At 38.9% G+C, this 26,551-nt stretch overlaps 2 protein-coding genes and 1 gene segment (V, D, J or C); 1 reads left to right on the top strand and 2 right to left on the bottom strand.

The window, feature by feature from the left end:
- The window catches only part of LOC121889588 (zinc finger protein 239-like), a 133,974-nt gene that overhangs the window by 10,836 nt on the left and 96,587 nt on the right, over positions 1–26,551 (bottom strand). The window lies entirely within an intron of this gene.
- Positions 447–4,432, bottom strand: LOC121889753. The segment is given in 4 exon segments: positions 447–1,479; positions 2,753–2,789; positions 3,959–4,245; positions 4,331–4,432. Coding segments are annotated over 4 exon segments (696 nt in total).
- Positions 10,384–19,969, top strand: LOC121889638 (zinc finger protein 239-like). Of its 4 annotated transcripts, none has more exons than XM_042401762.1 (7): positions 10,384–10,491; positions 11,729–11,891; positions 12,913–13,173; positions 15,091–15,154; positions 15,247–15,290; positions 16,896–16,976; positions 17,398–19,969. In XM_042401762.1, exons 2-7 carry the CDS (start codon positions 11,802–11,804, stop codon positions 18,181–18,183), a joined length of 1,326 nt encoding a protein of 441 aa, XP_042257696.1. In that variant the 5' UTR covers positions 10,384–10,491; positions 11,729–11,801; the 3' UTR covers positions 18,184–19,969. The 4 variants fall into 4 exon arrangements, with proteins under 4 accessions (XP_042257696.1, XP_042257695.1, XP_042257697.1 ...); XM_042401761.1 differs by having other exon boundaries at positions 15,247–15,371; positions 16,893–16,976; XM_042401763.1 differs by lacking the exon at positions 12,913–13,173 and having other exon boundaries at positions 15,247–15,371; positions 16,893–16,976.

The following is a 26,551-nucleotide window of genomic DNA, read 5'->3' as shown; positions in this document are numbered from 1 at the left end:
TTGTTTCATTTAGAAGGCAGATAAAAGCAGAGTTTATAGTTAAAAAAACCTGATCCAGGATTGATCTGTTTCACTAGCAGAGTGAATGAGATCAGACAGCTGAGCCCAGATCACATTTAAACAAACGTGTCAGGACAGATCTGTGGTGTTAACAGCCACAGATCTGTACATTAAACATACTGTGTAACATGACAAGTAGTAAAAAATAAAACCTCCACAAACACAGCAGAGGAGAACCTGTAGCAGGTTGCTGTAGACCAGATATATACGTGGAGATGAACTCACTTTACTTCAGTTTGTTGCTTGTTGTCATGTCCTGCGTGAGTAATAAAGTCTTTCTTTGAATAAGTGCTGAGTATGAATCAACATATTGATACACGTATAGAAGATGCGACATGCAATTAAACAACTGACACATCGAATAGAAGCTGAAGCAGCTTGTTTATTTTGTGACAGGAAAATAAGATGATTATTTATTATTTTGATTGTACCACTTGGTTTGTGTGTAACATGAATATAACATCTTCCATATGGTTAAACTACAGCCATGAATAAAAGCTATTTATTAGCTTTATTTTAATGATACTACATTTAAAACAAGCAGATATCGGCTGGAATACTGTGCAGATAAAACTGAAACAGATATGAGTTCATGTTTTAACGAAGCAGTGTAACTAAAGCACATCTGTGTCAAAACTGATCGATAAATGATCAGATTGGCAGGAACTGAAAATCATGTTCACATGAGCAGCAGTACAGAGGAACTATTGATTGTCAGACCAGTTGATGCTGAGGTGAAGCTGACTATGTTTCCATGGTAACTGAGGTCAGGCTTATTTAAACCTCCTTTATGAAACGGATATTCTGCTTTAATGAAATAATCCCGGTTCAATAGTTGTCCTGCTGTATCAAAACACCCCTCTGGTTCTTTAGCATGTTAAAATAAACAGTCACAGCTCGATGCAAATACTGTGTTGCTGAGTGAGTGTCATCATCTTTACTGATGGCGGGAAATGAATGAATGTGTTTACAACAATGACACCATTGAATAAATCAAACATCTTTTTTTTATTTTCTTCTGAACAACAAACATGAAAGCAGGCAGCATCTGTAGCACGGATCACCAGCAGCAGGTCAACAGATGAGGTTTGCGTCCCTACAGGCCGCACTGTGTCCTCCTGAGCTCAGCTGACCGCGCGCCGCCGTCATGAGACACCTGGCAGGTGAACAAGTCTCGCTTCTGCCACTCCTCCTTGCTCAGCGTCAGGGTGCTGCTGCGGACAGACTTCCCTCCGTCCCTCTCCACCTCCTCACCGGTCAGGACACCCTCCGTCACCTCAGTCCCGTCCACGGTCCAGCTCACCCTGGCGCCCTGCGGGCTGTAGCCGCTCAGCACGCAGACCAGCGTGGCCTGACCCGCCGCCAGCTGCTCAGAGGAGGGGGGGAGCAGAGAGACGGACGGCGGCACGGACACCCCCGCTACAAGGAGGCGACCATACAGTTAATGGAGGACTGTCACATATGGTTCATTCAACATATTGAGTCTAAAAACACTGGAATCACATAATCATATCCACGATATGTATGTTTTTAATTGTAGAGACTAAACCCCAGGAAGCTGTTTGGTCTATAAAATGCCAGTAACAGTGACAAAAGCTGTGAAACATTCAAAACTCTTTAATATTATAGAAAGAACCAGTGAATTTTTTGGCAGTTTTTCTTAAAAAATTACTTTAATTAATCAAAATTACTGATTATTTGTTTTCTTTTGATCGTCAGATAATCAATGAATTAACTTATCATTTCAGCTCTAATAAATACAGAGAATATAACCTGTTACTACTGTCTGTAACTGTTATAGAAATACTATGAAAAACCAGAGTAAATCGTTATTTTTAAATATTTTTAAATATATGTTAAAATATTGTAAATTGTACTAGTAGTAGGTAGTAGTAACCTCATTAGTAGTAAACGTCTTCCAAACTCACAGAAATGTTAAATATAATCAGTAAAGTTAATGTGAATTTAAAGACATTTCAGGGATTTTCTTCACATTTTAACAGTATTAACCTTCCTTAACAAACTGTCTACACAGTTTAAATTTGAATACACACAAAAGGTTTATAGTTTAGTACAGTTATACTTTCTCAACCAATGGAACATGTGGTAGGTGTAATATACACAGCATGTACACTCAGTAGAATACAAATAAAATACTTTTGAGTTGTTGAATGTTCAATGTACTTTTCTGTCCTTTAGTTTTACTTTACTTAAATTACACGCAATTTATAAATGTTAATAAATTAATTTAGGCATTACTGTGTGTGTTTAATTGTTGTTTAATTATATAACAAAGTATTATTCTCTAAATTAAAATGGAACAATAAATGTTTTAATTCTAAATTGGGAAATTCACCTGAAATGAGAATTAATTATGAGAAGTGAATTTTGTTCCTTCTCTTCACTTTACAGAATTTAAGTTTTAGTTGAGAAAACCAGATCTGACGAGTAGAATGAACTCACTAATTGATCACTAATTCATCATAATGATCAATTAAAATGATGTAAATCATTTACGAGGTTGATCACTGTGGATAAAAACAGTGTCAGTGATCCTAAAACACTATACAGTCATCATGTTCAGGACTAATATAAGATTTTATTTATTTTCTGAGAAAAAAAATCTCTTTAATTACAGTTTTTTAAAGTTGTGAACTTCAGAAAAGGAAAAAAGAAAAAAAATGTGACTTACTTTTGACGATGAGTTTGGTTCCTCCGCCGAAGCTGTACCACAGTGATACAAGCTGGTTAAAGCGTCGTACAAAAACCTCCGTCCCAGTTGAACTACACACACACTCATGAGAATCCACAGCTCCAAAGGTTGAAAACAAATCCAACTATAAATCATCACAGTGCACTGAGATGTCAGATGTGAGTATACTTCAGGAGAAGAAGAAGCTCCTTTTATATCCAACTTGTTATTCTTATTATTCCATTTTTTTTAAGTGGTTAAATTCCCAGTGACCTGTTTTATGTCGGCAGTTAGTTTGGAATAATCAGGTGAAAAAGCAGATAGTTGAGAACCATTTAAAATCCAGACATACTGTGTTTCATTCCAAGTTCCCAGAGAATTAAAGTGCAGAGTCTTAACAGCATCTTCATCCTGAACTCCTCTGATCATCAGGATGACGTCTCTTCCTGGTCCGGCAACACGGAACCGGGACGGGATTCCTGCCATGTGAGTGTTTCCTGCTCCAGTCACATGACTCTGGTAGCTTCTCCTGTGTTTTTGCTGGTTCCAGGATCGACGTGGCAGGTCCACATCAGCACTGGCTTTACAGCTGACCGTCCTGTTCCTCAGCACCGTCACTGGCAGCAGGAACTTTATAGAGAATACAGATCTTTGCATCATCATGGAGGATTTAAAAGATTTGTGATTTTGTGTCAATTACAAATACTGAGGAGGAAAAAATTCCATATTTTATATATTGGTGGTGGTAGTTCAGGTGATTCTTCAGCGTTGCTATGAGACCTTCTTTCTCTTTGTTTATTCCTCTTTACTTTTCTTCCTCCACAATGTAAATGGTGCCTTTATTTATTTATTTATCCATATATTTGTTGGGCTGCCAATTAAAGTCATTAAATGCACAAAGTTTCATGACCTGTGTGCAGTTAACATACAGTTCCTCTGTTGACTTCTGCCAGACTTCATGTAACGACGTTATGTGTTTCTGTTATATTATCTTACTGTGTTCAGTTTAATGTTGTTGTATGTCGTCATGTATGTCGGCTGTTTGCACTTAATAAAATCTAGTAAAAACTCTGTAAGTCTGACTTTAACTCTGAGCTGTTGAAACAGCATCACAAACAAAATACTGAATCTTGAGTCTCTTTCAGCTACAGTCACTTCCTGTTTAACTGACTGAGGTTTTTGTACGGCTCTGTATCACTGTGTGCGTGGAGTTGCTTCATGCTGCTGACAGTAATAAACTCCTGAATCTTCAGCCTGTACGTTACTGATGGTCAGACTCAAATCATAATCATATCCACTGCCTTGGTATCGACCTGAAGTCATACCAGAATTAAAATCAATAATGAATTTAGGAGCTTCTCCTGGTTTCTGATGGTACCAGGCTAAATCATCATCGATGGCGCTGCTGGCTTTACAGCTGATGGTGGCAGATTCTCCCCGCTGGACTGAGAGGGATTCTGGAGTCTGGGTGAGCAGAATGTCTGCTGAGCTCACTGAAAAACACAACACAGGAACATCAAGTCAACAACCAACCAAACAGTGAACATGAGCTGAACGTAGACTGAAGAGATGACCAACCTTTGGTACACACAGTGAGTACCAAGATGCAGATGCAGATGAAAGACATGCTGGTTCTCTTGGTTTGTGCTGCTCTCTGTATCACAGTGAGGAAGGTGCATGAAGCTGTCAGTTATAAAGCTCTGAGGAGAACCGATCACTGTTTCCTCTCCATGCAAATGAAGAGCCGACAGCTGCGTCCTGCTCAGCCTGAAACACACCAAGCAGAGAGACAAGTTCACCCAACACTGCTCTCCTAAACCTGTGGAGAAGAAAGAAAAGAGTCGCTGCCTCACAGCAAGAAGGTTCTCAGTTTGAACCCAGCGGCCAGCTGAGGCCCTTCTGTGTTGCATGTTCTTCTTTTGCCTACGTGGGTTTTCTCTGGATGCTCCGGCTTCCTCCCACAGACCAAAAAACATGCAGGTCAGGTTAATTAGCAACTCTAACGACTCTCTATATGTCAGCCCTGTGATTGACAGGTGACCTGTCCAGGGTGAACCCCGCCTCTTGCCCAGTGGAAGTGATGGAGGCCAAAATCCACAGTGTGTCCACACAGTCATTTCAAAGTAGATGTGAAGCTTATATGAGGCTTCAGCAGTCTGAGTTAGTCATATCAAGTGAGCAGCTGTGGCTCAGGAGGTAGAGTGGGTCGTCCACTAATCGGAAGATCGGGGGTTTGATTCCCGGCTCCTCCAGTCCACATGCTGATGTGTCCCTGGGCAAGATACCCCAAATTGCTCTTGATGGCTGAACCATCAGTGTGCTCAGAAGGTTCTCAGTTTGAACCCAGCGGCCAGCTGAGGCCCTTCTGTGTTGCATGTTCTTCTTATTTTGATGTGTATTTATAACAAAAGTAAAATTACACTTAATCTTTTGACTAAATTGCCATCTAACATTATTGTTAATGATATTGTTAGATTCATTTGTTGTGTTTGCAATAATATGGCTACATGTTGCTACATTTTGCGGAGCCATGTTGAAAGCGAAGGGCCTTGGTGGTGTGGTGAGTCCTGCCCGACCTGCTAAGAAGTGGGAAAACTTCAAATTCATACAAGTTACAAAGTTTTGTTTCATTATAATAAATTACAGTCTAAGATAATGAGAACACATATTAATAATCAGAGTTCCCAGAGTGTTTTCTTTGCTGTATTTAGTATTTGAAATGAACACCACATGAATCATAAACTACAACTGTTTTGATATAAATTGTAATGTGTGCAGCAGCTCAGGAGGCCAGCGACAGGGAGTGGAACTGAATCAGGGGAGCCCACTGCTGGGACGTGGAGGTGGTTCTTCATCATGGATGAAGCATTAGGTGGGCGGCCGTCTATTCAGCTGCCGATAGAAACCCTTCTGGCCCTTCAGCCCTTAGTTATGCTGCTATAGGCCTAGACTGCTGGGGGACTTCCCATGATGCACTGAGCTCCTCTCTCCTCCTCCTCCTCTCCATCTGTATGCATTCATGTAACATCAATGCATGTCACTAACTTTGCTTCTTCCCCGGAGTTTTTTGTGCTTTCTCATCTCACAGGAAACCCTGGGTTCTGGGCCGAGCCTTCGTGGTCCTTCACAGTCCTGATGGCATCCTTTCCTGGCTGCTGCTACTTATACTTATTGTTATTGTTATGATTGTTGTTATTCTGTCCCCCTCTCATCCTTTCCCTCTTTCTTTCTTTCTCTCAACCCAACCGGTCAAAGCAGATGGCCGCCCACCAAGAGCCGGGTTCTGCTTGAGGTTTCTACCCGTTAACGGGGAGTTTTTCCTGCTGCTGCTCATGGGGGAATTGTTGGGTCTCTGTAAATTAAAGAGTACGGTCTTGACCTGCTCTATGTGAAAAGTGCCCTGAGATAACTTTTGTTGTGATTTGGCGCTATATGAATAAAAATTGATTGATTGATTGATTGATTGATTTATACCCTAAGCTTATTTGAAATGCCGTCCCTACATGGGCTTTTAAAATACACAAAACTCAACAGTAAAATTCATAAAACAGCAAGCACCAGATCAGTCATGACCACACGACTGATCCCTCTTTAAAAAAAACTGTTTCAGTTTGAGTTTAAAATGTTCATGATCCATTTTCAGCTCTGTGGGTAAAGAGTTCCACATGGTGATTTCCTGAATAGAAAAAGACGTCTGTCCAAGTGAGGATATGAAAGAGCACCTTACAATTCCCAGTAGACACTCGTCCTGTCACTGAGACAGAAACCCTGACAGGAACCACCAGGTCACTGAGCACCTGAGGAGCTGGTTGTTTAGACATTTATAGATGAGTTCGCAGTTAGTAAATTTAACAAAATGATCAGAATGTACCATATTTAATTTCTTAAGAACATGGAAGTGGTGTGATCTTATTGGCTTCCTGTCCATAATTTTAAAGGCTTGATTGTAAATCATCATAAGAGGCCTGATTGTGACCAAGAAGTCACACAATCACTTAAATGTGAAAAGTTCATGGAATGCATAAAACTATTTGCAGCATGATATGGTAAACAATCTCTAATGAGTCTAAATGCATGTAATTTTGCTTTTGCGAACTTGCTCACCATTTTAATATGCTTCTCAAATTTAAGTTGGGAATCTAACATCAGGCTGATATATTTGACTTCCAAAACTTCTTCAATACATCGTCCATTAATCTCTAAATTTAACTCATGAACTTCTGCAAAATGCCAGAAATTTCTTAATGTTGAGTGTGAGACGTGAGTTTTCAAACCATGCTGCAGTGGACTGTAAATGCTGAGACAGCCGGGTACAAACTGACCAAACAGTTGCACCAGATATATGACCGTATCATCCACATACATCTGGAAACCTGCTCCAGAACATGATTCTGATAAGTGATTAATAAGAGAAATGGGCCAAGGACTGAACCCTGTGAACCCTTTTTTACGCTCTTGGAAAGATGATCTCTCATTAATAACACACTGTTTACAGTTAGAAAGCTAGGATTTGAACCATTGTAGAGTTTTATCAGCAAAATTATTTTAATTTGGAAAGTTTATAAATGAGAATATCATGGTTCAATGTGTCACATGCCTTTTTAAGATCCAGAAAAAATGCTCCAACCATTCACCTTTATTGAATGACGATTTAAGCTGCTCTATAAAAAAGCAATCAGGAGCCTCTGTAGAATAATTAGGATGGAACCCAAACTGTAATGGATGGAAAAAATGACTACGAACATTGACAGCAATAAATAGCAATAAATGATTAAATACTGTGTATTGAAACTTGAACCAAAAAACTTGAAGAACATTTGAATTAGCTTTGTTTTCAACGTGTCTCCTCGATAATAGTCATGGGAGCTGGAGGAGTGTTGTTTGGTGCTGAAGGATCACACTGCAAGTATGGCTGAAGCTGACCACCTCCGTCATCTGGCCCATGCAGTACCTCTTCTACAGGCTCGAGTGTGTCTCCATCCCTGAGGCAGAGGTTGTGCAAAATGGCACAACAAGCAATGTCCTGCACCACAAAACTAGGGTGCTTCCAGCTCCTTGAAAAAATATAGAAAAAATAGAAAAAACTCTGTAGATCTGACTTTAACTCTGAGCTGTTGAAACAGCATCAAAAACAAAATGCTGAATCTTGAGTCTCTTTCAGCTACAGTCACTTCCTGTTTAACTGACTGAGGTTTTTGTGCGGCTCTGTATCACTGTGTGAGTGGAAACTCTTCATGGTGCTGACAGTAATAAACTCCTGAATCTTCAGCCTGTACGTTACTGATGGTCAGACTAAAATCATAATTATATCCACTGCCTTGGTATCGACCTGATGACATACTAGAAGCAAAATTAATAATGAATTTAGGAGCTTCTCCTGGTTTCTGATGGTACCAGGCTAAATCATCATCGATGGCGCTGCTGGCTTTACAGCTGATGGTGGCAGATTCTCCCCGCTGGACTGAGAGGGATTCTGGAGTCTGGGTGACCAGAATGTCTGCTGAGCTCACTGAAAAACACAACACAGGAACATCAAGTCAACAACCAACCAAACAGTGAACATGAGCTGAACGTAGACTGAAGAGATGACCAACCTTTGGTACACACAGTGAGTACCAAGATGCAGATGCAGATGAAAGACATGCTGGTTCTCTTGGTTTGTGCTGCTCTCTGTATCACAGTGAGGAAGGTGCATGAAGCTGTCAGTTATAAAGCTCTGAGGAGAACTGATCACTGTTTCCTCTCCATGCAAATGAAGAGCCGACAGCTGCGTCCTGCTCAGCCTGAAACACACCAAGCAGAGAGACAAGTTCACCCAACACTGCTCTCCTAAACCTGTGGAGAAGAAAGAAAAGAGTCACCGCCTCACAGCAAGAAGGTTCTCAGTTTGAACCCAGCGGCCAGCTGAGGCCCTTCTGTGTTGCATGTTCTTCTTTTGCCTACGTGGGTTTTCTCTGGATGCTCCGGCTTCCTCCCACAGACCAAAATAACATGCAGGTCAGGTTAATTAGCAACTCTAACGACTCTCTATATGTCAGCCCTGTGATTGACAGGTGACCTGTCCAGGGTGAACCCCGCCTCTTGCCCAGTGGAAGTGATGGAGGCCAAAATCCACAGTGTGTCCACACAGTCATTTAAAAGTAGATGTGAAGCTTATATGAGGCTTCAGCAGTCTGAGTTAGTCATATCAAGTGAGCAGCTGTGGTTCAGGAGGTAGAGCGGGTCGTTCACTAATCGGAAGATCGGGGGTTGGATTCTCGGCTCCTCCAGTCCACATGCTGATGTGTCCTTGGGCAAGACACTTAACCCCAAATTGCTCTTGATGGCTGAACCATCAGTGTGTGAATGTGCTTTGTGGTGTAAAAGCACTTTGACTGGTTGGAAGACTAGAAAGGCGCTATACAAGTACAGTCCATTTACCATATCTGACACATTAACAGTCTTTGTGTTTCCATGTTGAGCTGCAGGTGGAAGTATAGTAACAAAAAGAGGAACTTTGGCACTAAAAAGACTGTAACGTTGAAAGAAATCTACTTGATTTGACTTGATATTAGCTTCAGATAAACTTTTAAATATATTTTTCAACAGAGGGAGGACTGTAGATTTTGGGATGAATAAATGTATGAAGGGATCTTCAATTATTCCATCTAGTGAAGGGCTCATTGCATTGGTTGAATATGTTCTTAATCAAAACTGTGAAATACAAGTCTCTCTCAAAATATATAAGTTTATGTCAATGGATTTATTTTAATGACAGATTGACTGATTTTATTTGGTGCTAATGTTGAGGTGAACGTTTATTTAAAAAAGGCTTATACATGGAACTGAAGTACAATATTTTCTTTTTTATATAACTTTGAGCCCATGGTTCTCATGTTCAGAAAATACATTCAACATTAACACTGAACTCTAGTCGTCTCTGTGATATGCAGTTGTAGCAGCTGTAGGATGATTGCTCACAGGCTGAAGGACACCAGTCACACCAGGAATCAGGATCTGCACATTAATTCTCTATAAGAGTAGCACGGGCCACAGTCAATACACACACACAGTGACATGCTCTCTCCCAGCACAAAAACTGTCCAACTTTTTTTTTTGCATTAAAATAAACATATAACAAACTACTGCTATAAATAAAATATGTGCACACTAAACAATGTGCGCCCTTAGAGTGCAGTTACACGTGTGTATTTGAAATCATTAGTTACAATAAAAGCAAATGTGAAAATAATCAATGAGTCAAATTCATATCCACTGAAATTGAATGAAATTCGATGTTTTCATTTGATGTCTCACCATCTAGTTTACATGTGAATATAAGAATCTCTTCAGAAGAGAGACAGAAGTACACATTAAATAAAGAGCTTATTTTCATGTTGTTAAGCTACTAATTCAATGCAGTCCTTCCGTAAAAGCACACAAGAATATTACAAATATTACAAATACTTTTTTAATCGCATTTTTTTGCTGCAATAATCATATAAACACTCTGTGAAATCCTGGAGGGACTGGCTGCTGAATTAAACAAACACGCCGCCTGTTGTTCTCCCTTCTGACCGGTAGGGGGGGGGGGGCGAGTTCATCTCAATAACTGAAATCTTGAACGAGAATAAAGCTAACCGGAAGTCTCGTTGGTAGGCCGGAAGTCTCGCTGTTGATCTCGAACTGGCGGCGGGATAATTATGTTGTTGCACTAACAGTTGAGCTTATTTCTGAGCTTTAAAGCGGCAGGACTGCAGGTAAAAACAGACCATGAGCACATTAAAGTGTCTGTTTCACATTAAAAACCGAAGTGAGCACGAACAGAAGCGAAGAGAAGCCCGAACTGCGCCTGCGTTAGCATGCTGGGCTAGCTCCGGTGCTAACTAGTTAGCTCATTAGCCGCTGTTAGCTCCGAACAGCTGTTAGCGGTAGTTTTAGCTCACTGTTAACTTTAATGTTTGTTTATTTACGTTTTGTTCGAGCTGAGTTTGAAAGAATTCAAGCTTAGACGGTAGTTTTAAAGGAGCTAATGCTAACGGAGCTGAAGCTAAGAGGCTAACTGGTCACTTTCATGTTTTCAGGCTTAAGAAGTGATTTATTTAAAAAGAAAACTGTTCTGTAAAAGTGCCTTAAGACGTGAACAAATGTTAAAATATATAATTATTATGTTAATAATCGTCAGTTGCAGTCCCTGTGTGTTTAATTTATACTGTTTTGTTGTAATTCTGTAAGGTTACTGCTGCTTTGATCAATACTGTAAGTTTTAAACCTTACAATCAATCAATCAAACTTTATTTATATGAAACAAATCAAAGTGCTTTACAGGTGACGGACAAATGTTCTTTATGGTTAATATGGATTAGGAGACTAATGCTCACCAAAATAATTAAAAAGCAAAATAGTGAATGAGACAATAATAGATGGGTAGTTAAGATAATAAAAGATTATACAATCAATAAAAAATAACCATCAAATTAAATGAAATAAAAAGATTATAATAAAACAGAAAAATGTGGATCAGTGTTTCTCAAAGATCTTCAGTTTACTGTCACAGAGACTAAAGAAAGCAGAAAATATTCCCAGTCCAGTCTCTCTCTCTGTATGAGGCTCATTTTCCAGTAATAATTACAGCTGCAGTGACTGTTTCTCACTGAACTCGCTGCTCCTCCCGTCATTTAAATCCTCTTCACAAGTTTAAAAAAAAATCATTTTATTCATTTTTTTAAAGCAAAAACGCCAAACATTAGCAGGTTGCTGACATGTGAATTTGAATCTTTTGTTAGTAAACTGAATATCATGTCAAATAATTTGGACTGTTGATCAGAAAGATAAAACAAGATAATAATCAAGAATTGATTATTTTCATGATTAATAAACACTCTTTATCAATAGAAAGTCCAGAAATATTTAAAAAAATGTCTAAAAGCCCGAGGTGAAGTTTTCAAATTTTGTGTTTTGTCTACCTCAACGCTGTTGATACCCGACATAAAACAGGAAGAAGAAGAAAACTGTCAGTCAGAGAGGAGACCTGCTGGATTTCACAGACCAGGACCACTACAAGATCAGAATGGAGGTGAACCAGAACCTGGAGAACCACACCAACAACCCTGTTAAAAGAGAAGAACCAGGTTCACCCTCTGCTACCACCGATAAACAGGTCAGTGTTCAGGACTTCATGATAAAACCGGCTTCATAACGAGACTAAAGACACGAGGACGAGTCTGGAGGGTCCGTGTATCATCTGTTCATTCTGTTGTTGGAGAGAAAGTCTGAAAAAAGGAAACTAAAACACTTCCAGACTTTGTGTTCAGGGATTCTTTTGGCTGTAAAAACTACAAAAAGGTTTCAGTGTTTCCTGATTTCAGTATCATCACACATTAAAAAAAACCCAGAAATCAGACATTTAAAATGTTTCTGAAGAGGATTTCTAGTTAATGTCAGATACTGAGCTTCACTGCAAGTAAAAATACTGCATGAAAAATCCTACTGCAGTAAAAGTACATAAGTATTATGAGCTTGATGTAGTTAAAGTATTGCAGTAAAAGTACATAAGTATTATGAGCTTGATGTAGTTAAAGTATTGCAGTAAAAGTACATAAGTATTATGAGCTTGATGTAGTTAAAGTATTGCAGTAAAAGTACATAAGTATTATGAGCTTGATGTAGTTAAAGTATTGCAGTAAAAGTACATAAGTATTATGAGCTTGATGTAGTTAAAGTATTGCAGTAAAAGTACATAAGTATTATGAGCTTGATGTAGTTAAAGTATTGCAGTAAAAGTAGTGGTTTGGTCCCTCTGACTGATATATTATTATATATGACATCATTAGATTATTAATAGTGAAGCATCAGTGTTAGAGCAGCATGTTACTGTCGTAGCTGCTGGAGGTGGAGCTAGTTTACACTACTTTATATACAGTTAGCTAGTTTAGTCCAGTGGTTCCCAACCTAGGGGTCGAGCCCCTCCAAAGGGTCAGCAGATAAATCTGAGGGGTGGTGAGATGATTAATGGGAGAGGAAAGAAGAAAAAACAAAGTTCTGATACACAAATCTGTTTTCAGTTTTTGGACTTTTTCTCTAATCTTTGATTTTTGCTGAATTTTGGATCATTTGAACATTTGAGATATTGTTATTTTTATTTTATTTTTAATGTTTTTTCTTGTGTGTGTTTGTTTAAGGGGACAGAAAACTCTGGTTCACACTCCAACAACACAGCAGGTGTCAGTAATGCACCTCAACACTGGTTGCTACCCGACATAAAACAGGAAAAAGAAGAAGAAGAAGAACAGTCCATCAGTCAGAGAGGAGACCTGCTGGATTTCACAGACCAGGACCACTACAAGATCAAAATAGAGGAGAACCAGAACCTGGAGAACCACACCATCAACCCTGTTAAAAGAGAAGAACCAGGTTCACCCTCTGCTACCACAGATAAACAGGTCAGTGTTCAGGACTTCATGTATTTAAACTCCTTCCCCCCAGTTTCTAGATCTGAGCTCACCAACAGGCAAGTCGAAAGCCAAAAACTCGACCAGTTAATCAGTGGACATGGATTTTGATTGACAGTTTGGGCGATTAATGGAATTTTATTTTGGTTTCGGTTTTCCGACGATTATGAGAAGAAGATAATCGAGATAAAACGAGCAGCTGGATAGACGAGCAGAGCGGAGTCTAGTTTAGATCTACAGGCTACTCACACTTTGGATGCTCTTATTTTAGATACAAGGATGCTTTGCTCCATATATTGATCTCTCCGAGGGCTCATTTCATATCCCATTAATGTTCCCAATCCGATATAGTTGGTCTGTGCCCCCCCCCCCGCCCCCTTTGGGCGGTTTTCACTCTTGAAGCTTTTATTGCACTTACAATAACGTAACGAGTGTAGTTGTGATCAGCTGGAGAGCAGCGCCACCATAAACAACAGCAAAACGCAGCAGAGACTCTCACAATGAGCAAACAAACACACATAAATTATAAATTTGGCAAATAACATAAACAAACGATGCGTTTTGCTGCTCTTTCTCAGCGCGTGTGTGCGCGCAGCGTAGCGGACGAGAAACACACAGCTGAACTCATTGCTAGGGCTGTAGTCAACCAAAGAAAATCTCTAAAATCATCACTATCAAAGTCAGCTACACTAGGAAATCAATACCAGCTCTTCCTTCAGCTTGTTTTTGTTTTTTTTTAATACCTGCAGATGTAGAAATCCCCCCAAAACATCATTCCAGGAAGTTAGAAGGTGTTGTTTAAGAGCTACTGTGGTGTACTTTCTTCTTAAAGACAATATTAAGCTATGCAGATTGATTTTATAAGTTTATAAGCAATAAGGGCTAGTGTGATACAATTTGTATTGGTGTAGTTATAATCTCATGAACCATATTTAATCACACTGTACGTATAGAGGCACGGTAGAAGAATCATAATCATACACTGGAGAAATTGGAGTGTGTTTGTATTACATGTCACTTTGCTTGGGTCTGCATTAAAGTCTTCACCTTTTAAAAAAATACTCTCTGGAGGAGATCAAGAAATAAGGCTGTAAAATGACTAGAATAACTTATAAAAAATAAAAGGCCAGAAGACAACTTGGCAATAATGGTGTAAAATGATTCCCAATACTTATATAAAAAATTGGATATAATCAGGTAGAATTGAATATGCCAGTACATATCCTCAAACAGCTCAAAACCTGTTTTGAAGAGTTTTGACCAACAACGAGTGACGGAGATAAAAGTAACATAATAATTGGTCAAAAATTAGGGAGGGTGGATGATAAGGTGTGACCTAAGCCGACCCAAGGACATAAAAACAATGAACCCCAAAGAAAAACCTTTGGAGCGATTTGGTTCGTTGTAGAAGTGCTGATTGCTCCCCTTTTTTGCCGGCATTAAAGAACACTTTGCTGCTTGGACCTCTGACTCCCTTTTTATTATTAAGAGAGAGTTTTTTGCTCTGGTACATTTTTCTGCAACAGTTTGATACAACACTACCTGTTGGTGTTTCAATGGAAACATTCCCTCAACTTCTTATACTAGCTATTACAGATTCAACTCAGCAGTTCCACCAGACATTCAAACATCCTGTGGTGAAACAAGTATAAGATGATTATGGATTACATCATCTTCATTTCTTCCTCTGTTGATTAACAGCTGTGAATGATGAACAGACGGTGACGCACAAGTTTATCAAGTCAACTGACTTTGTTTTCAGTTATTTTTGTTATTCCCACTTTCTGAAACTTTATTATATAACGACTGTTTTAATCAAATCACTTGACAGTATATCACTCTGTTTCTCACTTCATATTCATTTTTGTTCAGTCACTCTTACATGTTTGTTCTCTTTTCCTCCACTAGAGTGCAGCAGCGTTTACTTTACCAGCAGAGATCTCCACATACAAACAGCTCATCACCAGTCAAGGTAAAACATTTCTACACGTTCAGTTTTATATCTTCATGACAGAAATGCTGCTGAACAGTCATGTGACGTTACAGCTTCTGTTTGTCTCTCAGGTCAGATCCTGCAGGTTGTCCGCGCCCCCATCGGGACTCAGTACATCATCCAGCAGCCTCAGCAGCAGATCCTCCTGCAGCAGCAAAGTCAGCCTGGTGGCGTTCAGGCCGCGGTCACACAGCAGGTGAGCCCCATCACACAGGTGGGTCAGTCCAGGACACCTAGCTCTGAGTCAAGGAGTCAAAATGTGCCCGCTGCGTGTATCTCGGTCTGAAGGATGGAAACCCAACAGCTGGTCCTGTATCTGATCAGTCCATCGTCTCTTCATTATTATTTCAGCTACATAAAGCTGTTTGTCTGCAGAGATGTGGGTCTTCTGGAGATGAAGCCACTCTGAATGTGTCTCTCACATGTTCATCAAAATAAGTAAAGTAGTAAATACAGAGTAGTTTGAAGAAGTCTCTATAAGTGAACTAACAACAGGGACCCACCAGCAGACCACCTGACGTGAACAATGAAAGCTTCCTTTGTGTTCTCGCTCAACTATGTAACATATGGTCTTAGAGGGATTACCTAGCTTTTTGCTTATTTTTGATTGAAGTGTGATTTTCAGGATATTTGAAAATATCGATCCAGTCCCTCTAAAAACAATAAGAGAAGACCTGAAACGATGGATTGTTACCTCTGTTATTCTGGGGTCAAACAGAGGTGAATATCTTTCTTATTCTCATCTATACCTATTAAATTCACACCACAGCGGTTTAAAGAGCTCAAAATATAATGACATGTTTTCTATGGAAGAACAAAAAACCTAGAGTGGATCATAAAAAGCTGGTTTTGTCCAAAAATAAAGGTGGTTTGGTTGTTCCACATATGTTCTACTACAGCACAGGATAATGTGGCCAGTATATGATCATGTCAACATGAGCATTTACACCGTGACAACCTTTACCCCTGAATTCCACCGGGTGCGTCAGTGCCACGTTCCGGCTCCGTCGCGGCTGCCGGAGCTCATCATGGCCACTCTAGTCAATGTATCTGATTTCACCGGGCGCCGCGGCGTGTTTCAGAAGCGTCCCAGAAGTGGCTCGCCGCTCCGCTGCGCTAAAGATAGACGCCTCGACTATTTTTTTTACGGAGGCCGCGTCAAGCAGCACAGAGCAGATCGATCTGGGCAGGAAGTCAGACACAGAAACGGCATTAAACATCCAGTCAATTTTCAAAATAAAACACCCCGTGCAGACTCCTGGTTGTATATCAACAATAAACGCAATTAAAGCAGATGAATAAAGAAACCATTTAACGACATAGCCTAATTAACCACAGCAGAAGCATGAGGATCAACGAAAGTTGAGCAAGTTAACAAAATTGGGCAGTTTAGTTGCCCTGCTACTGCAGTAATTACGGTAGCCTTAAGGGACTTCATCAGCTTTGACTAGGCTGCTGTAATTACTGTAGTAGGAGTGCAACTGACTTTAAACGGCAGAAGGCTTCCCCGCAGTGAAGACGCTCCGCTTCTGACACGCTCCCGGTGGAATCCCGGGGTTAGACCTGTAACAGTCCTGTTTTCCACATTCTTGAACCCTAAAACGTCCTGCTGACTACAGTCAGATAAATGATCTTTCCTCAGGATTCAGTGTGTGCGAGTATGTCTCTCACTCCCTTCAGTTGCTCTTATATGTTCACTTTTCCTCCTGTTCTCTAGCACATCATCCAGCAGCCTCAGCAGCAGATCCTCCTGCAGCAGCAAAGTCAGCCTGGTGGCGTTCAGGCCGCGGTCACACAACAGGTGAGCCCCTCACACAGGTGGGTCAGTCCTCGACCTGAAGCAGGGGAAGAACCAATTTGTAGAAAAAACAGCTTGAGAGATGGGAAATGAAATATAAAGTTGTAGAAATTGGCATTACCACCACTGAGGTGCCCTTAACCCCGACTGCTCCAGTAGAGCTGCTCAGTGGCCCACAGGTCAGACTGTGGTTGTACTGGGCAGCTTCCAGGTGTGAATGTGATCAGCGTGTTCCTGCAAAAGAGAAACTGCCTCTCAGTGAAACTTCCTTGAATAAATAAAGGTTGAAAAAATACTTTAGTCCAACTTGAACACTGTGGGTTATGTTCCCAAGACATGATCTTAATGTTATTTATGGTTTTAGATCACTCACTCCACCATGTCACCTCACTTACTCTTTCTGTGTGTTTGTCTGTTGCCATAGAAACAAACAGGAAGAAAGGGAGTCAAACATCACCGCTGTCAGCACTGTGACAAAGCCTTCACCACATCAACATATTTAAAGATTCATCAGAGAGTTCACACCGGAGAGAAACTTCACAGCTGTGACCAGTGTGGGCAAGACTTCAATACAAGAAGTGCCTTAAAAAAACACCAGCGCATTCACACTGGAGTGAAACCGTACAGATGTGAGCACTGTGGGAAAACTTTCACTACAAACGGTACTCTACAAATCCACCAGCGCATTCACACTGGAGAGAAACCGTACAGGTGTGAGCAATGTGGGAAAACTTTCACTACAGACAGTCAACTAAAAATCCACCAACGCATTCACACTGGAGAGAAACCGTACAGGTGTGAGAAATGTGGGAAAACATTTGCCTATGGAGATTCCCTTCAACGCCATCAACGTATTCACACTGGAGAGAAACCATTCAAGTGTGAGCACTGTGGGAAAACTTTTACTGATGACAGTACTCTAAAACGCCACCAACACATCCACACTGGAGAAAAACCGTACTGGTGTGAGCAATGTGGGAAAACTTTCATCAGGGTCAGTGAACTAAAAATCCACCAACGCATTCACACAGGAGAGAAACCGTACTGGTGTGATCAATGTGGGAAAGCTTTCACTCAAGACATTCATCTAAAAATCCACCAACGCATCCACACAGGAGAGAAACCATATAGTTGTGAGCAATGTGGGAAAACATTTACTTGGAGGCATTCCCTAAAAATCCACCAACGCAGTCACTCAGCATCGTGTTGAAGGCAAGTCAGCGGTGTCCCCCTGCCTCCTCTCCGTGTCTTAAAGTTATAGTGAGGGACTTTTACATATAAATTAACGTCTGTTACACTCAAGCCCTTGCCAAACAAGCTCACACAGATAAATCTCTGTATTTGACAGTATACAGAGTTTTTAAATCTGGTGTTGGTGGCGACATTCTTGCACTGGCTGAATAATGCAGACTGCGAATGCTGTATGGGAAGAGCATGTACACCAGAGACTTCTGCCAGCTGAGCTGGCTAACATCTGGTTAGCTCTCTGCTAACTTGAATAAAAATAATTTCATAGTGCGGCTCTTCTAGATTTTCCTAATGTTATTGTACTGCATGGATCAAATTCTGATGAGATCAGAAATGGTTCTTTTCACAGCGGTCGTGTGATGCTCAAAACAATTTGTCCACCGTTTTACAGCTGCAATAGGAGAGGCAGAGTAGACTACGGCGGAACCTAAAATGTAAGCGCGGATCGACAGTGTTTTTGTAATTACTCTCACTGCCAGAAGGGGGAGACAGAAGTTCTGTACTGCAGGTTTAATAACAGCGTTGTTCTGTCTTGAGCTGCTCTACAAACTGAGGGCTACGAACAGTAACTTCAGAATCAGCGTGTACGCTATCAGCAGCACATGTGGCTGAATTTAAAACTCAATGATTAACTGTTTCTTGCAGAAATGTACTTTGGAAGTTAGAGTTAACTTCTAGCCTGAAAGATTTTTTACTTTTCATTTTTGAGTTTCATGTTGAGTTTGAATGAATTGTGTTGAATGAATATGTAAATGACTCTTTAGATCTACAGAATTCCACATTTTGAATTATTTTAGAAATCAGTGGATTTAAATATAACCCACATTAATGTTAGCTTCTGTCCTTTGCTATTATCAGCAGCTGAATTATTGTTTTTGTCCTACAAATATACACATTTCTGAAATGTATCCAACAAAACAGGGGAGGACTTGGGGAGATTTTTATGAAGAGTCAAGAGTCATAATGTCAGTAAAAACAGCAGATACATGTTTGTGAGATTTCTTTATTCAACATTAAACGGTGCTGCTAGCTAACTCGCTAAAGTAGGCCTTGAGTTTAAAGCCTTTCTGCTAACATTTTCTTGTCCAGTATTGCTATTAAATTCAATATAATGTTAATAAATGTCACTGAAGTAGAGTCCTGAAGAGTTACTGATGAGGGGGCAGTTTGATCATGAATAAAGCAGCCAAAGCAGATCGATTGCAGGCAACAAGTTGGTTTGGTGTGAATGTGACGGAGGTAATGATTCCACTTGCCATTACTGGGCAATTCTTACTGTTATTACTGTAAATTAAATGTATTATTGGTCCTTTCTATTTTAATATTATGTTATTTACTATTTTATTTTGTTAGTCTTGTAATAATGTATTATTATTAGTTTACCGTTGGGACTGGTGTGTTATGTGTAACATGAGTGTCCCCTGCTGGCCCCAAACTCCATTACCAGTCTGTGGTTTCCTGTCCCTGTGGAAGGTTGATGTGTATAAACTCAGTTAAAAACACTATAAGAAGTTAGTTTTCGTTGGTAAAAGTGTATTTCGTGTACTCCTGATGACCACAGCAAATGCTTTTCTTGATGATTAATTTTAATTTGTGTTGTGCTTGCTTGATATTAGCTTCAAAGTAAATCTTCCACTATTTCTTTCATTGTTTCAGTGTTTTGTAGACTTTGTTACCACGAAACTGACTGTGAGAGACCTGATATCATTTAGTTACCAGAATAAATGGCTGGTTAGAGCCAAAAGTGACAGTTTGTGCCTCATTCATCGCATTTTACATTAGAGAGTTGTGAGTAGAGATGTCTAGTCTTTCATTTTATTGCGCCACTGCAGACCCCAACGGTCAGTTTGAAGAATGAAGTCTCTTCCAAGAAGATAGTACTTGAAAGTCTCATGCCCACTTTAACTGATCCTCCTCTTTCCGGAGCATTTTTTTAACGAAACATTGCCTTGCAGTGCTCCATAATACAGCAGAAAAGCCTCCAGTGGAAACCAGGAGAATAGCAGTAAACAGTAAAAACTACAATTTTGAAGCCAGGGCTCGGGATTGAAAGCCTGATATAATAGAATGCATGATTTTATGCTGTGAGGGTCAACTCTGAGCTCAATGTATTATGAAGAAATTGATGATTTGAGTAGTGAAAAAACTGTTGGGTCTCTAAATATTATTTGAAGAAAGAGAGAGCCAAGATTCACATCATTTTAAACCTGTCTGTCTCTCTCAAGCAGCAACCTCCGGGGCTGAAAAATGAAGCCAAAAACTGCAGTTCCTTGAACGACCACTTAAGGCTCCAAAAGTTAAAATGCCCAACTTTACAGCAGAAATAAACATGTTTACAGTCTGGTACAAACAACAGTTTTGGTCTCTGTAGCTAATTTCCTCTTTCATGTCAACTGTACGGGGGTGAATTTTTTTATAACTCACCGGTTTAAATTTTATTAAGCCGTATAGTTCTGCATAATGAAGGACATGGCTGCTTTGAGTGACAGGTCTGCCAGCCGCTAGGTGGCTTGTTTCAGCCAATTGGCCCGCCTCTTTGCTCATTTTTGATTGATTGGCTGGGAGTTAGGCAGCGTCACGCACTGCCAAGATGGCGACGGCCGGAGCGGCTTGCTTTGAGCTTCAAAACCGCTCTTCAGAAACCAACGAGTGACGTCACGGTAACTACGTCCATATTTTTTATACAGTCTATGGTCTCTCACCTGCAGTGGCGGATCTAGAACGTTTACAAGGGGTGGTTAAGAGGTTTCGGCAGGGCGGCATCAAGCAGCAAAAACCACAGTTCCTTGAACGACCACTTGAGGCTCCAAAAGCGAGTCAATCCCCATAGACCCTCATGTTAAAATGCAGAACTTTACAGCAGAAATAAACATGTTTACAGCCTGGTACAAACAACGGTTTTGGTCTCTGTAGCTAATTTCCTCGTTCTTGACAACTGTACTCGCAGTGAATTATTTTATATAACTCACCCATTTAAATTTTCTAAAGGCTTAAAGCTGTGAATAATCAAGGCATGGTGGGTGCCGTCACAGGTAAGTTGCTACCATGACAACAACGAGTATAGGCATAGCCGTCGCTATTTCAGTGTGTAGTCAGTTCATGAAAGTTAATTGTAACATTTTGGTTGCCTAAAAAAGTCTTGTTCAGCGTTTGGTTGTAATACCTTCTTATCCAAATATGATCACTTCCCGCCCCCAAAAATCCAAGATGGCGACGGTCAAAATGCAAACTCCAGGCTTCAAAATGGGAGTCCACAAACCAATGAGTGACATCATGGTTATTTTTTTTTACAGTCTATTGTACACACGCACACAATTTAATTGCATACTTTTGGTTCATGTGCTCCATAATACAGCAGCAATGTCCCCGGGGGAAACCAGGAAAATAGTCAAAACTACAATTTTGAAGCCAGGGTTCAATCAATCAAGCAATCAATCAATCAATCAATCAATCAATCAATCAATCAATTTTTATTTATATAGCGCCAATATATATATAGCAGGTCAAGACCGAACTCTTTAATTTACAGAGACCCAACAAGCACTTGGCGACAGCGGTTGAAAGCCTTATATAATAGAATGCATGACTTTATGCTGTGACGGTGGTGAGATTCAGATTTACGGTTTTAATGGGGATATTTGTTTCCATAAGGATCTCAGTGTCCTTAATGGTGCTACAAAGTTTACTACAGAGCTGAGGTTGAACTTCCAAAATTAAAAAAAAAAAAAAAATCCACCCTAAATGTAAGCCGTATGCATTAACAGCCAAAATTATAACAAATTGCAAATTAAAAAGCAATGGAGTAAATTTACCCGTGGCAGTTTTTCCAATTGTACGTTAATTAATACTAATTTCCTAAAATTATGTTGTGAAGCACATCCTACTGTTAATTAATTATTAAAAACACGGGCATTTATACCTAAAACCACCACTTGATATATGAAATGCATTTATTTCCACGCGGTTCGTGTTTAAACGTTTTTTCTCGGTTGCTAAGCAACGGCATCAGTTGGAGTGCGTGATCTGCCAAATGTGTCAATTCATAATTAAATTCTAAAAAAAAAAAAAAAACAGATGAAAATGAGCTGCAAAAAAACTTCCAAGTGCAGGAAAGTTGTCTGCTTAGAGTGTTTGAGGGATTCAGTTGACTCACAAACGTTCACTGGCTGTAAAACTTAGTTTTAGTTAATTGATTATGTTATGATTTTTGTTTTACTATGTTACTGTTTATTGTTTAAAGGCTATATGAATATTGTTTTATGTTTTATTGTGATACAACACTGAATCAAAGCAGATTTAATGTGGATTTTTTATTCTGGTCAACAGAAAAAGATCCTCTAATGTCAGAGTGAAAACATCTCTACAGTCATCTAGATTTATTACAATTATAAAAATATAAAATACATCGTCTGTTTTACTCATAAAATGTAGCTCTGAACAGTAACTACAGCTGTGAAATGAATGTGGTGCAGTAGAGGTTTATGGATCTGAGTCTAAACCTGCTTACCGTCTCTGCTGCGGATCAATCACGTCTCTCATCACCAAATACACAATCAATGACTCTGCATCATTCATTTCAATCATTCACAAGCTGAAGCCTTGTTTACCAGCTTCTCCTGTTTGACTGTTCAGTAATAAATATGTAACTAAATCTGAACGTGTGTTTTCTTGTGCTTTTATCTCAGTCACTTAAACTTAACAGACTTATAGACTCACAAAATCACGATTAATAACAGTAATAATTCTAATTGTGTGGCCAACATGTATGGAGGGTTTTAAGAGCCAAAACTAAATATACAAATACATAAATAATTATATAATTAAATGCTTAAACAAATAAAAAAAATAATTGTAACTTAATGCTTAATAAACATATAATTATGTAATAAAATACTTAAATAAATGAATAAATAAATATGTAATTTAATGCTTAATCGTTACCATCAATGAATAACAAATTAAATGAGACATTAAATATAAAGGTTAAATTTGTGTACTCATTTATTCACACATTAAATTATCTATGTATAATTTTATTTATTTATTTATTTATATATACTTGTGTTTATGTGCTGTGATTGGTGGTTGAACTTGGATCCACTGCTGTCGGCTCATTGAAGACGGCGGCACCTGGTGCAGATCTTAATCTACAGTGGCGGATATGTTGGCTGTAGCTGAACAGATGTGTTCTGAAGCTGTATTAACGATCCTGTTGGGTCTGAAATACTCTTCGTTCACCAATCAGACGCTTTAAACGCACAACATGTAATTTCAGCTGCTAGACATCTCAATCAGAACAACGACAACAGACGGAGTGTGATGACGGTGTGAAGTAGCAAGGGATCATGGGAGTTGTTGTCTTCGTCGTTAAATAACCAGCTTCACTGGGATAGGATTACTGCAGTGTTCATCACTCAGGATGTTTTTACCCGCAGAGGTCTCCTCCTCTCCAGAAACAAATGTACACGCAGATTAAAATCGTTAAAATACTAATTAAAGCTGTTTTACCTAAAAAAATCAATATTTCTCTGCCGATGTTTGGTGACCACCGGACTTCCTGGAGGGGCTGTTAGCCGAGCTGCTGCTAACGTTTGTCCAGTTTATTTCTCTGATAACTTAAGATCCAGACGTCCAATGACTAAAATCCTTCTTCCGGCTAAAAGATATAGTTAAAAACCACCTAAATTTATCATGAAAATGTGGCTTAAAACTGAATAAAAGTCCATTTATAACAGTTTGTGTGGAACAACCACAACGCCGATGTATTATCTTGTATGTGTGTAAGTTACTCTTTGGTAGACGCCATTGTAGCGGACAAACACAGCGCCGCCGAATGCATCTGGTGCGTGTTTACTCTTTGGTAGAGGAGGTATGACGTCATTGACAGGCGACCAAATGAAACGGTCCGTTACTTTGATTAAATTACAGATTTCTGTTGGAAACATTTGGGATAATGTAAGTACACAACTCAACAACATATATAACATAGATCTAGTTGTTTTTAGACATTTTAATGTGGAATAATTACATATTATAGCTTTAACCTGGATAAAAGAAAGTATATATAAATAAATACAATTATTAATAGATCAATAAAATTAATATACAAAAGAATAAATAAATATGCAAATGTATAAATATATATATATATCAATAAATAAATACAATTGTGGCAGTTAAGCATTAAATTATATAATTCTTTATTCAAATATTTTATGATATATTTAAGCATTTAATTATTTAATTATTTATACATTTATATATTTAGGTTCGGCCCTTAAAACTTTTCATAACCAAGAGGGACCATTTCCATATTATTATAATAACTCTAATGAGTTATGTTGATGGATGAATAATTTCTTTTCTTTTTCTTTTTATTTTGCCCCCCCCCCCCTAGATACACATTGTCAGCTGCACAACAATACAAGGGAGGTAAACAGAGGAAGTAGAGAAGAAGAATAAAGTAAAACTGTAAAAACAATAAGTGGAAGTGGGGCACACCGCTCTTGTTGCAGCTTTTTTCACTCCTTTAGGTCTGTTGAGTATTTCTTTTTTCATGTACACAGTCCATTTGTGCCACTGTTGGTTCATTCTTAAGAAAGAAAAAATAAGTCAGTCTTTCCATTGAGCACATCAACAATACTCAGCCACTGTTCTGGGCTTGGAGGGTCATTTTTCATCCAGTTCCTTGTTATGGCCTTTTTAATAATTTCATATTTGAATCATGCACAATAATAATTCCACAATAATTCAGTTCTGGCTGCTCTCTGCAGTAGAGAGAGTTTGTGCTGCATTTGGATGTTCTAAAGAAATAAATGACAGAACCAAAAAACAAAGAATAATTTAATTGGTGAGTAGATATCTCACAACAATCTACTGCAAAGTCTGGTGAGAATGAGGCACAAACCGTCACTTTTGGCTGTAACCAGCTGTTTATTCTGATAATAAAATGATATCAGGTCTCACACAGTCAGTTTCATGGTAACAAAGCCCAGAAAATTCTAAAATAAACAAAGGAATATTTGAGGCACATGACAAGAAACAGCAGACTGGTAATTTGGGGCCAGCAGAGGGCGCTCATGTTACACACAACACTGCAGTCCCAGCACTAAACTAATAATAACAATAGTACATTATTACAAGACTAACATAATATGGTGACCAATAATACAGTTAATTGACAGTAATAACAAGAATTGGTTGGTAATGGCAAGTGTAACATTCACACCAAACCAACTTGTTGCCTGTAATCATTACTGCCCCCTCGTTACTATAACTCAATGACACTTAATAACAATATATTGAATTTAATAGCCATACTGAAGAAGAACATCACCAGAGGCAATTGTGGCTCTTAAAGCAGAACTTTTAAATCATGATTGGCAGGAAGTTCATGTAGAAGATACTAATCAATCATAAAATACATTTTTAGATACATTCTTGAAACTTTATGACCGACATTGTCCACTGAGAGAGTGTACCATGGTTAACAAAGGGTTTGGAAAAAGCTTGTAAAAAGAAAAATAGGCTCTATATTATCAAGCATCGAACAAAGGAAAAGGAGGACAAGTACAAAAAGTATAAAAACAGACTGACATCTATTATGAGATTGCAACAAAAAGACTGTTCTGATCAATTGTTGCAAAAACATAAAAATAATATTAAGGCTACCTGGAAAGTGCTTAATGACATGATTAACAATTGTAGTGAAAATGACAATTCAGTTATTGAAAATATAGAGGAAATTGTTAATGAGTTGAATGATTTTTTTTGTTAATGTAGGAACAAACTTGGCAAAAGGAAATTAACCTTCCTACTGATGAAGACAATAATCTTGATTTTGCGTTTGACAACAACAATACAATGTTCCTCGGTGGAGTTTGTGAGAGTGATGTGTTCAGAAAGTTTAAGAATAAAAAAAAAATCCACTGATAATAACAATATTAATATGTGACTCATAAAAGAAGTAACTGACTGTGTCCTTGAGCCATTTACTTACATATGTAATCAATCCCTTCAAACAGGTATTTTTCCCTATAAAATGAAAGTGGCTCCAATTTATAAAAATGGTGACAAACATATTGTATCAAACTACAGACTAAAATACACAAAAAACTATTTGTAAATAGATTTGATAACTTTATTGAGACATTTAAGTTACTGAGTTTAGGGTTTAGGAGCAAGCGATCAACATCTTTAACAGTGATGGATTTTGTGGAAAATATAGCAACAGCAGTAGATAAGAAACAACACACTATAGGTGTATTTATTGATTTACATAAAGCGTTTGACACAATAGATCATTCATTACTTCTGCAGAAATTGGAACA

The sequence above is a fragment of the Thunnus maccoyii genome, chromosome 22 (assembly GCF_910596095.1).
Source record: "Thunnus maccoyii chromosome 22, fThuMac1.1, whole genome shotgun sequence".
NCBI classification, from domain to species: domain Eukaryota; kingdom Metazoa; phylum Chordata; class Actinopteri; order Scombriformes; family Scombridae; genus Thunnus; species Thunnus maccoyii.
The sequence above is the reverse complement of the archived record's forward strand: the minus strand, read 5'-3'. Positions and strand labels throughout refer to the sequence as shown.